The 13,246-nt window shown below is 47.5% G+C and overlaps 1 protein-coding gene across 3 annotated transcripts in view; it reads left to right on the top strand.

Annotated features, from left to right (window-relative positions):
- Positions 1-13,246, top strand: part of LOC116990222 (retinoic acid receptor RXR-alpha-B-like) — a 108,342-nt gene that overhangs the window by 37,453 nt on the left and 57,643 nt on the right. For all 3 annotated transcript variants that reach the window (XM_033047768.1, XM_033047769.1, XM_033047767.1), the window contains exon 4: positions 8,199-8,378. In XM_033047768.1, coding sequence (XP_032903659.1) covers positions 8,199-8,378 — 180 coding nt within the window. The remainder of the gene's footprint in view (positions 1-8,198; positions 8,379-13,246) is intronic.

Below are 13,246 nucleotides of genomic sequence, written 5' to 3'. Positions count from 1 at the left end.
CGTCATTCCCTTATCATGTCTCTATAAACAGTAAAAGGCTCGATTGTAAACGTGTATTATATAGAAATATAGAAAATAGGTGCAGGAGTAGGCCATTCGGCCCTTCGAGCCAGCACCACCATTCAATATGATCATGGCTGATCATCTAAAATCGGTACCCCGTTCCTGCTTTCTCCCCATATCCATTGATTCCGTTAGCCCTAAGAGTTGTATCCAACTCTCTCTTGAAAACATCTAGTGAATTGGCCTCCACTGCCTTCTGTGGCAGAGAATTCCACAGATTCACAACTCTCTGGGTGAAAAGGTTTTTCCTCGTCTCAGTCCTAAATGGCCTACCCCTTATTATTAAACTGTGACTCCTGACTCTGGACTGCCCCAACATCGAGAACATTTTTCCTGCATCCAGCCTGTCCAATCCATATAACATATAACATATAACAATTACAGCACGGAAACAGGCCATCTCGACCCTTCTAGTCCGTGCCGAACACGTATTCTCCCCTAGTCCCATATACCTGCGCTCAGACCCTAACCCTCCATTCCTTTCCCGTCCATATAACTATCCAATTTATTTTTAAATGATAAAAACGAACCTGCCTCCACCACCTTCACTGGAAGCTCATTCCACACAGCCACCGCTCTCTGAGTAAAGAAGTTCCCCCTCATGTTACCCCTAAACTTCTGTCCCTTAATTCTCAAGTCATGTCCCCTTGTTTGAATCTTCCCTACTCTCAGTGGGAAAAGCTTATCCACGTCAACTCTGTCTATCCCTCTCACCATTTTAAAGACCTCTATCAAGTCCCCCCCCTTAACCTTCTGCGCTCCAAAGTATAAAGCCCTAACTTGTTCAACCTTTCTCTGTAACCTAGTTGCTAAAACCCAGGCAACATTCTAGTACATCTCCTCTGTACTCTCTCTATTTTGTTGACATCCTTCCTATAATTAGGCGACCAAAATTGTACACCATACTCCAGAATTGGCCTCACCAATGCCTTGTACAATTTTAACATTACATCCCAACTTCTATACTCAATGCTCTGATTTATAAAGGCCAGCACACCAAAAGCTTTCTTTACCACCTTATCTACATGAGATTCCACTTTCAGGGAACTGTGCACAGTTATTCCAAGATCCCTCTGTTCACCTGCATTCTTCAATTCCCTACCATTTACCATGTACGTCCTATTTTGATTTGTCCTGCCAAGATGTAGCACCTCACACTTATCAGCATTAAACTCCATCTGCCATCTTTCAGCCCACTCTTCCAACCGGCATAAATCTCTCTGTAGACTTTGAAAATCTACTTCATTATCCACAAACCCACCTATCTTAGTATCATCTGCATACTTACTAATCCAATTTACCACACCATCATCCAGATCATTGATGTACATGACAAACAACAGTGGACCCAACACAGATCCCTGTGGCACCCCACTATTCACTGGCCTCCAACCTGACAAACAACCATCCACCATTACTCTCTGGCATCTCCCATTCAGCCACTGTTGAATCCATCTTGCTACTCCACCATTAATACCCAACCATTGAACCTTCTTAACCAACCTTCCGTGAGGAACCTTGTCAAAGGCCTTACTGAAGTCCATATATACAACATCCACGGCTTTACCCTCATCAATTTCCCGAGTAACCTTCAAGAAGATTAGTCAAACATGACCTTCCAGGCACAAATCCATGTTGACTGTTCCTAATCAGACCCTGTTTATCCAGATGCTTATATATATTATCTCTAAGTATCCTTTCCATTAATTTGACCACCACTGACGTCAAACTAACAGGTCTATAATTGCTAGGTTTACTCTTAGACCCCTTTTTAAACAATGGAACAACATGCGCAGTACGCCAAGCCCCCGGCACTGTTGCCGTTTCTAATGACATTTGAAATATTTCTGTCATAGCCCCTGCTATTTCTACACTAACTTCCCTCAATGTCCTAAGAAATATCCGGTCCGGACCTGGAGACTTATCCATTTTTATATTTCTCAAAAGTGTCAGTACTTCCTCTTCTTTGAATCTCATAGTTTCCATAGCTACTCTACTTGTTTCCCTTACCTCACATAATTCAATATCCTTCTCCTTGGTGAATACCGAAGAAAATAAATTGTCTTTTAGCTTTTCTAATTTCTTTCTTAAGATTCTTTTTACATTCTTTATACTCCTCAAGCACCTCATTTACTCCATGCTGCCTATAATTATTGTAGATCTCTCTCTTTTTCTGAACCGTGTCCAATTTCCCTTGAAAACCATGGCTCTTTCCAATTTTTACTATTTCCTTTCAACCGAACAGGGACATAAAGATTCTGTACTCTTAAAATTTCACCGTTAAATGTCCTCCATTTCTCTTCCACATCTTTCCCATAAAACAAACTGTCCCAATTTACTCCTTTTAAATCCTTTCGCATCTCCTCAAAGTTAGCCTTTCTCCAATCAAAAATCTCAACCCTAGGTCCAGTTCTGACCCTCTCCATAATTATATTGAAACTAATGGTATTGTGATCACTGGTCCCGAACTGTTCCCCAACGCATACCTCTGCCACCTGACCCATCTCATTTCCTAACAGGAGGTCCAACACTGCCCCTTCTCTAGTAGGCACTTCTATGTATTGCTGCAAAAAACTATCCTGCACACATTTTACAAACTCCAACCCATCCAGCCCATTTACAGAATGGGTTTCCCAGTCTATGTGTGGAAAATTGAAATCTCCCACAATCACTACCTTGTGCTTACTACTAATATCTGCAATCTCCTTGCATATTTGCTCTTCCAATTCTCGCTCCCCATTTGGCGGTCTATAATACACCCCTATAAGTGTTGCTACCCCTTTCCCATTTCTCAGTTCCACCCAAATAGCCTCCCTAGACAAGCCCTCTAATCTATCCTGCCAAAGCACTGCTGTAATATCTTCCCTAAAGAATTTTATATGTGTCTATATGATCCCCTCTCATGCTTCTAAATTCCAGTGAATTCAAGCCCAGCCGACCCATTCTTTCATCATACGTCAGTCCCGCCATCCAGGGAATTAACCTGGTGACCCTACGCTGCACTCCCTCAATAGCAATAATGTCCTTCTGCAAATTAGGAGATCAAACCTCTTTGCTCCAATACTCAAATCCTCTTGTATAGTCTTTCTGCTGACTAGATGGCACTCAACAAAAACAAAACTGAAACTTCTTTACAGACTGAAGAAGGGCCCCGATCCGAAACGTCCCCAGAGCTGCTGCCTGACCCGCTCAGTTACTCCAGCATCTTTGGTATGAACCAGCATCTGCAGATCCTTGCTTCTGCACTGAACCTATAAACCCGCACAGCTTTCAAATGTGGGAGGAAAGCGGAGCACCTGCGGGAAACCCACGCGGGTCACGGAGAGAACGTACAAACTCAGTACAGTCAGCACCCGTGGTCTGGATCAAACTGTGGTCTCTGGCGCTGTGAGGCAGTAACTCTGCCGCTGGGCCACCGTGCCGCCGCTGATTGTTAAATGAGATTAATTAGATCTCTAGCTCTAGTTGTGTGGAATCTACAATGTGGTCTCATGTTGAATGAAGTGTTGTAAGTGTAACTGCTATCCACCCCTGTCACCTTGACCTGAATACTTAGCCTGGGCTTCACTTTCTGCCATTCCAACCTCTCTCGGCTGCCTGGAACCCATGGCTGAGTAGCTCTCAGAGGCAATGCAACCTGCTGCTATTGTCAGGGTGACTGGGATGTGCTGGAGTCTTCAAATAAACAAAAGAGCAACTCAAAGAGAAACTAGACCAGAGTTAGAACTAGGCGGCACGGTGGTGCAATGGTAGAGTTGTTGCCTCACAGCGCCAGAGACCTGGGTTTAGTCCTGACTACAGGTGCTGTCTGTATGGAGTTTATACATTCTCCTCGTGACCTGCGTGGGTTTTCTCCGGGATCTCCGGTTTCCTCCCACACTCCAAAGACGTTCAGGTTTGCAGGTTAATTGGCTAGACAAAATTATCCCTAATGTGTGTAGAATAGTGTTAATGTGTTGGGATCACTGGTCAGCGCGGACTCGGAGGGCTGAAGGGCCTTTTCTTGCATTGTATCTCGAAATTAAATTAAAATTGAAAGGAAAGAATCGAAGAGCCATTGAGTTATGTAGCACAGAATCAACTTTGGACCAACTCATCTACTCTAGTCCCACCTGCCCACATTTGGCCCATATGCCTTGATTCATTTTATTTAGTTTTAGAGGTACAGCGTGGAAACAGCGACACTTTTACATTTACACCGCCAATTAATCTACAAACCTGTACGTCTTTGGAACGTGGGAGGAAATCAAAGTTCTCGGGGAAAACCCACGCAGGTCACGGGGAGAATGTAGAGACAACAGCCGTAGTTAGGACTCTGGCACTGTGAGGCAGTACCTCTACCGCTGCACCACCATGCCTCCCTAAATTTAACATCAAAATTAGAATTGACAGTAGTCCAATCTGCCATTGAACTTGTTCTGTTATCAGAATGATCATGTTATCAGTCTGAAGAAGTGTCCCAACATGAAACGTCACCGATCCATCATTCAGAGATGCTGCCTGGCCAGCTGAGATACTCTATATTTAAGAAAGAACTACAGATGCTGGAAAAATCAAAGGCAAACAAAAATGCTGGAGAAACTCAGCGGGTGAGGCAGCATCTATGGAGCGAAGGAATAGTACTTTATATCTTTTTTGTAAACCAGCATCTATGAATTATTATTGCTATGAATTACTATGAAATACCATACTCGTACTATCTCTCTTCCATTGTTCCTTGATACTTGCCTTGTCTAGAAATTTAAATATCTCCTGCTTTGAAATATTCTGTGACTTGGCCTCAACAGCAGTCTATGATAGTCAATCCCACAAGTGCTGCACGCTCTGAGTGAAGAAACCTCATCCCATCTCAGTCCCACAGCTCGTGGTTTGTCACCCGACACCGTGACCCTCTCGGTCTAGATGCGGAAACATCTCCCCGCATTATGTGTTTTAGTTTTAGAGATGCAGCGTGGAAACCAGCCCACCGTGTCCGCAAAGACCAGAGATCCCCGTACACTAGCGCTAACCTACACATTCCTTCTGCAGTTGTACAGAGCCCTAGTGAGACCACACCTGGAGTATTGTGTGCAGTTTTGGTCCGCTAATTTGAGGAAGGACATTCTTGCTATTGAGGGAGAGCAGCGCAGGTTTACAAGGTTAATTCCCGGGATGGCGGGACTGTCATATGCTGAGAGAATGGAGCAGCTGGGCTTGTACACTCTGGAGTTTAGAAGGATGAGAAGGGGCTCTCATTGAAGCATATAAGATTGTTAAGTGCTTGGACACACTAGAGGCAGGAAACATGTTCCCGATGTTGGGGGAGGCCAGAACCAGGGCCACAGTTTAAGAATAAGGAGTAAGCCATTTAGAACAGAGACGAGGAAACACTTTTTCTCACAGAGAGTGGCGAGTCTGTGGAATTCTCTGCCTCAGAGGGCGGTGGAGGCAGGTTCTCTGAATGCTTTCAAGAGAGAGCTAGATAGGGCTCTTAAAAATAGCGGAGTCGGGGGATATGGGGAGAAGGCAAGAACGGGGTACTGATTGGGGATGATCAGCCATGATCACATTGAATGGCGGTGCTGGCTCGAAGGGCCAAATGGCCACTCCTGCGTCTATTGTCTATTAAGGACAATTTACAGTTTTTGCTGAAGCCAATTAACCTACAAACCTGAATGTGCTTGGAGTGTGGGAGGAATGTGGAGCATCTAGGTTTGCGTGGATGAGTTGGGCTGAAGGTTTCTTGCTGCATGACTGTTCTGGATCTCTGTTTCTGTAGTACCTCCTGTCTAACTATCAATACAATATTCCTGTTATCACCCCACTTACTGTCACCCTATCATTTGACTATTAACATGCTTTCTTTTGATGACTGGAGTGCAAAGATGCCCAAATCTCTTTGCACATCATCTTATAGAGGTGTGTTGATCTTATACAAGTGTATAAAATCATGAGAGGAATAGATCAGGTAGATGCACAGCCTCTTGCTTAGAGTAAGTGAATCGAGGACCAGAGGACATAGGTTCAAGGTGAAGGGGAAAAGATTCAATTGGAATCCTCCTGCACTCCTAGGAATAGAGTCCCAGCCTGCTCAACCTCTCTCTATAGCTCAGACCCACTAGTCCTGGCAACATCCTCGTAAATCTTCTCCATACCCTTTCCAGCTTTTCAACATCTTTCCTAAACATGGTGCACAGAACACACTATACTCTAAATGCAGCCTCACGGACGTCTTGTATAACTGCAACATGACCTCCCAACTTATATACTCAATACTGATGAGGCCTATGTGCCAAAAGCCTTTTTGACCACCTTATCTACCTATAATGTATCTTTGAAGGAACTATGCATCTGCACTCCTTGATGCCTCTGCTCTACAACACTCCCCAGAGACGTACCGTTCACTGTGTGGGTCCTGCCCATGTTAGACTTTCCAAAATGTAACACCTCACATTTCTCTATTAAATTCCATCACCCATTCCTCAGCCCACCTGGCCAATCGTTCAAGATTCTGCTGCAAATTTTCACATCCATCTTCACTATCTGCTCTACAACACTCTCCAGACCCCAATGATGTGAAAAGTACCACCCAATGTAGTATCATCGGCAAACCTATTACTCCAGCACTTTGTATTTTTCTTCAGTGTAAACTAGCATCTGCAGTTCCTTGTATTTGATTTGGACCCAGCATCTGTGTTGGGTCGAGATGCTTCTTCAGCAATCTGCAGAAGGATCCCGACCTAAAAGGACACCTGTTCATCTGCCTCCACAGATGCTGCCTGACCCATTGAGTTCCTCCATTGTTTTTACTTAACACGTACAGGTTTGTAGATTAATTGGCTTGCTATAATTGTAAATTGTCCCTGGTGTCTGTCGGATAGTGTAAGTGTGCAGGGATCGCTGGTCGGCAAGGACATGGTGGGCCGAAGGGCCTGTTTCCACGTTGTATCTCTAAGACTAAAACCATTAAAGTCAGGGACAGTTTCTTCCTAGCTGGCATCAAGCAATTGAACCACCCTAACATAACTAGAGAGCAGAACTAGTGTACTACTATCTACCTCATTGTAGACCCTCGGACTATCTTGAATCGGACTTTACTGAACTTTTATCTTCCGCTGAACATTATTCCCTTTATCATGTATCTATACTGTAAATGTAGATTGTAATCGTATTGTCTTTCCGTTGACTGGTTAGCACGCAACAAAAGTTTTTCACTGTACCTCTGTACACGTGACAATAAACTAAACTGAGCAAAACCTCTGATTAACCATCTTCATACAAAGTGTTTAGTTCCGTTTAGAGATACAGCACGGAAACAGGCCCTTCAGCCCACTGAGTGCACGCTGACTAGCGATCGCCGCACACTATTGGACCTGTCCCACTTAGGCGACTTTTTAGGCGACTGCAGGAGACTATGCAGTCGCCACATGTTCGCAGGTGGTTGCCGGGGAGTCGCCTTCATGGTCGTGAGGAGTTCCCGTATTCTGGGAACTAGTCGCGGCCTCATTGTGGTCGCCGTGAAAAATTAGCGGCGAATCGAATGAAGCCGCCATGGAGAGTAGCGAGAATTCTCGTGCCGTAGGTGGGTCGTCAGGATGTCCTAATGGGTTGCCAGGAGGTCGAAGGTTCTCGTAGGTAGTAGCCGGTGCTGACCGGTGAATTTCATTGGCTCATTGGGGGGAAAAAAGGTAAGCAGTAATTTTCAGAACCAAGGATAACCGACATGCTAAATGTCCGCTGAGCTTCACAGCCGTGTATCTCTGGCTGCTTAAAAGCTGTCTTCACTCCTTCTCTCCTTTCCCCCCCCTCTCCCCCCTTCTGTTAAAGGACTTACCGTACACTGTGCTTTAGGTTCCAACCTTCCTGTTTATCGCAGTGTGTCAGTTTCACCTTGGCTTTGCACCGTGTGCCCTTTCCCCCGCCTGCATAACGGGCTGGTGAAGGAAGCTGTGCGTGTGTGCTTGTGTGTTTGTTCCACTCTGACAGTCGCCGTTCCAGTTGCCAGTTTTTGACAGTCCACTAAAGTCGCCTAAGTGGAACAGGCCCATTACACTACCATACACACACTAGGGACAATTTTACATTTATACCAATCCAATGAATGTGTACTTGAACCGGGAATGTCGGGGCTGATCTTTGGCGTGTGTTGTGCGCAGGTAAACACTACGGAGTGTACAGCTGTGAGGGCTGCAAGGGCTTCTTCAAGCGCACAGTGCGCAAGGACCTGAGCTACACGTGCCGCGACAGCAAGGACTGCATCGTGGACAAGCGCCAACGTAACCGCTGCCAGTACTGCCGCTACCAGAAGTGCCTGGCCACCGGCATGAAGCGGGAAGGTAGGTCCTTCTCCAGCTCCAGCCTGGGCCGGCAGCGCAACCCCCACACCCTCCCGTGTCCCTCTCCCATGTACCTCCCGCATCCGCGTACCTCCCTCTCCCACGTACCTCCATCCCCGCGTCCGTGTTCCTCCCCCTCCCGTGTCCCCGTATCTCCCCCTCCCATGTACCTCCCCCTCCGTCCCCGTACCTCCCCCTCCCATGTACCTACCCCCCCCCTCCACCCCCCCGTGTCACCGTACCTCCCTCTCCCATGTACCTCCACCCCCCCTTCCTGTGTCCCTGTGCCTCCCTCTCCCATGTACCTCCCCCCTCCACCACCCCCCCCGTGTCCCCGTACCTCCCCCTCCCATGTACCTCCCCCCTCCATCCCCTCTTCCTGTGTCCCTGTACCTCCCTCTCCCATGTACCTCCACCCCTCCACCCCCCCTCCCGTGTCCCCGTACCTCCCCCTCCCATGTACCTCCCCCCTCCATCCTCCCGCATCCGCGTTCCTCCCCCTCCCATGTACATTCCACCCTCCATCCCCCCCCCCTCCCATGTCCCCGTACCTCCCCCTCCCATGTACCTCCCCCCTCCATCCTCCCGCATCCGCGTTCCTCCTCCTCCCATGTACCTCCCCCCTGCATCCCCCCCCTCCCATGTCCCCGTACCTCCCCCTCCCATGTACATTCCACCCTCCATCCCCCCCCCCCTCCCATGTCCCCGTACCTCCCCCTCCCATGTACCTCCTGCATCCGCGTACCTCCCTCTCCCACGTACCTCCCCCTCCCAAGTCCCTCCCCTCCAAAGTCAGCATGGATTTACAAAAGGTAAATCATGTCTGACGAATCTTATAGAATTTTTCGAGGATGTAACTAGTAGCGTGGATAGGGGAGAACCAGTGGATGTGGTGTATCTGGACTTCCAGAAGGCTTTCGACAAGGTCCCACATAAGAGATTAGTATACAAACTTAAAGCACATGGCATTGGGGGTTCAGTATTGATGTGGATAGAGAACTGGCTGGCAAACAGGAAGCAAAGAGCAGGAGTAAACGGGTCCTTTTCACAATGGCAGGCAGTGACTAGTGGGGTGCCGCAAGGCTCAGTGCTGGGACCCCAGCTATTTACAATATATATTAATGATCTGGATGAGGGAATTGAAGGCAATATCTCCAAGTTTGCGGATGACACTAAGCTGGGGGGCAGTGTTAGCTGTGAGGAGGATGCTAGGAGACTGCAAGGTGACTTGGATAGGCTGGGTGAGTGGGCAAATGTTTGGCAGATGCAGTATAATGTGGATAAATGTGAGGTTATCCATTTTGGTGGCAAAAACAGGAAAGCAGACTATTATCTAAATGTTGGCCGACTAGGAAAAGGGGAGATGCAGCGAGACCTGGGTGTCATGGTACACCCGTCATTGAAAGTAGGCATGCAGGTGCAGCAGGCAGTGAAGAAAGCGAATGGTATGTTAGCTTTCATAGCAAAAGGATTTGAGTATAGGAGCAGGGAGGTTCTACTGCAGTTGTACAGGGTCTTGGTGAGACCACACCTGGAGTATTGCGTACAGTTTTGGTCTCCAAATCTGAGGAAGGACATTATTGCCATAGAGGGAGTGCAGAGAAGGTTCACCAGACTGATTCCTGGGATGTCAGGACTGTTTTATGAAGAAAGACTGGATAGACTTGGTTTATACTCTCTAGAATTTAGGAGATTGAGAGGGGATCTTATAGAAACTTATAAAATTCTTAAGGGGTTGGACAGGCTAGATGCAGGAAGATTGCTCCCGATGTTGGGGAAGTCCAGGACAAGGGGTCACAGCTTAAGGATAAGGGGGAAATCCTTTAAAACCGAGATGAGAAGAACTTTTTTCACACAGAGAGTGGTGAATCTCTGGAACTCTCTGCCACAGAGGGTAGTCAAGGCCAGTTCATTGGCTATATTTAAGAGGGAGTTAGATGTGGCCCTTGTGGCTAAGGGGATCAGAGGGTATAGAGAGAAGGCAGGTACGGGATACTGAGTTGGATGATCAGCCATGATCATATTGAATGGCGGTGCAGGCTCGAAGGGCCGAATGGCCTACTCCTGCACCTAATTTCTATGTTTCTATCCCCCCCTCTCGTGTCTCTGTACCTCCTCCTCCCACGTACCCTGTGCCTCTCCCTAACTCCCTCTATCCCCTGTACCTCCCCCTCCCACCGTCCTGTAATCCTCTTCCTCTCTCTATCCCCTGTACCCCACCCTCCCACTGTCCTGTGTTCCTCTTCCTCCCACCACCACCCTTCCCCAGTCATCTACTGCCACGTCTATCTGTTCACTACATTTCCCGGCTGCTTGGTCAGAGGGGATTAAAGATACAGCACAGAAACAGACCCTGGGTCCACGCCGACCATCCATCACCCATCCACACTAGTTCTCATCCACTCCGCAAACACTAGGGCAAATTTGCAGCGGACCAATTGACCTACAAACCCGCACGTCTTTGGGACCCGGGAGGAAACCAGAGCACCCGGGGGAAACCCACGCTGTCACAAGGACAACGTGCAAACCAGACACACACACACACACACACACACACACACACACACACACACACACACACACACACACACACACACACACACACACACACACACACACACACACACACACACACACACACACACACACACACACACACACACACACACAGAGCACCCGAGGTCTGTGGCGCTGTGAGGCAGCAGCTCTACCCGCTGCGTCACTGTGCCGCACATTTGTACACCTGTACATATGTAAAACTTGACAAATACAGAGAGCTCCTTCATGTGTGTGGAAGTCTACAGGTCAGGCTGCCTAACCCAAGGACGATCTCAATGAATCAGTCACACTTTGTCACATGTACTAGGTACAGTGAAAAGCTTTGTATTTACATACAACCCAGTAAACTCAGACAGCAGACTTCACCGAGGCAGTACACAAGTTTTCCCACGTTGGGCGCTGACAAAGTTTACAAAGTTCACCAAATGGTTAAATGTGTTCAACGACCTGCATTCAATTGTCCTACTAAACTCCCACTAAAATTCAGTTTAGTTTAGTTTAGGGAAGCAGTGTGGAAACAGCCCACCAAGCCTGTGCTGACCAGCGATCCCCGACAAAACTAACACTATCCTACACACACACTAGGGACAAGTTACATTTATGCCAAGCCAAGTCACCTACAAACCTGTACGTCTTTGGAGTGTGGGAGGTAACCACAGCACCCAGAGAAAACTCGGGGTGAACGTACAAACTGCGTACAGACAGCACCTGAGGTCAGGATTGAACTTGGACCTCTGGCGCTGTAATGTAGCAACTCTATCGCTGTGCCACCGTGCCGCATTTGTTTGAGTGGTTTTGATTGAGGGGGGTGTATTGAGGAGGTTGCGGGATTGAATTCCACCTTCAAGTTCAAGTGTTCAAGTGAGTTTATTGTCATGTGTCCCTGTATAGGACAATGACATTCTTGCTTTGCTTCAGCACACAGAACATAGTAGGCATTTACTACAAAACAGATAAGTGTGTCCATATGCCGTAATATAAATATATACACGCATAAACAAATAAACTGATAAAGTGCAAATAGCAGATAATGGGCCACCAATAATCAGAGTTTTGTCCGAGCCAGGTTTAATAGCCTGATGGCTGTGGGGAAGTAGCTATTCCTGAACCTGGATGTTGCAGTCTTCAGGCTCCTGTACCTTCTACCTGAAGGTAGCAGGGAGATGTGTGTGTGGCCAGGATGGTGTGGGTCTCTGATGATACTGCCAGCCTTTTTGAGGCAGCGATTGCGATAAATCCCCTCGATGGAAGGAAGGTCAGAGCCGATGATGGACTGGGCAGTGTTTACTACTTTTTGTAGCATTTTCCTCTCCAGGGCGCTCAAGTTGCCGAACCAAGCCACGATGCAACCGGTCAGCATGCTCTCTACTGTGCACCTGTAGAAGTTAGAGAGAGTCCTCCTTGACAAACCGACTCTCCGTAATTTTCTCAGGAAGTAGAGGCGCTGATGAGCTTTCTTGATAATTGCAGTAGTGTTCTCGGACCAGAACAGAAAAGGGAAAGGTACACCTTGGTGTGCCGGGGATGACAACATCCTTGTGCATGGAGGACGGGATCCAGATCAAGATGGCACTTGGTTGCGATCAGTGCCCTCTCAGTGTGCCCAGGGACTGTGAGGCTGGAGCAGCGCACTGCAGTCACTGGAGAGGCCTGAAGCCGTGAATAGACACAAAAAGCTGGAGTAACTCAGTGAGACAGGCAGCATCTCTGGAGAGAAGGAATGGGTGACGTTTCGGGTCGAGACCCTTCTTCAGACTGAAAGCGTGATCCTTCCGAGCAAACCCATCACTCCCACTTCCCCATTCTCTTCACCTTGTGCTGATCTATTTCCCTCTGGAAAAATTCCCTCCTTATTCCCTCTGGAAATGTGGAGTGCGACCCCACGCTTCCTGTCAATATTTCCCCCTTACTCAAAACCACCCCAACAAATTTTAGTGGGAATTTAATGGGGCAACGTGGCGACACTTGTGTACTGTCCAGGTGCGATCTGCTGTATGATTTGCTGACTGGTTAGCACGCCACAAAAGCTTTTCACTGTACCTCACTACACGTGACAATAAACTAAACTCAATTAAAACTAAAACCCTGAATAACGGTTGCCACACAGTGTTTAGTTTAGGTTAGAGATACAGCACGGAAACAGGCCCTTCGGCCGTCCGAGTCCACGCTGATCAGCAATCCCCGCACACTAACACTATCCTACTCACACAAGGGACAATTTCACATTCATACCATGCCAATGAACCTGCAAACCTGTACGCCTTTGGAGAGTGGGAGGAAACCAAATTTTGCGGAGAAAACCCACGCAG

The sequence above is a fragment of the Amblyraja radiata genome, chromosome 30 (assembly GCF_010909765.2).
Source record: "Amblyraja radiata isolate CabotCenter1 chromosome 30, sAmbRad1.1.pri, whole genome shotgun sequence".
Classification (NCBI taxonomy): Eukaryota; Metazoa; Chordata; class Chondrichthyes; order Rajiformes; family Rajidae; genus Amblyraja; species Amblyraja radiata.
The sequence above is the reverse complement of the archived record's forward strand: the minus strand, read 5'-3'. Positions and strand labels throughout refer to the sequence as shown.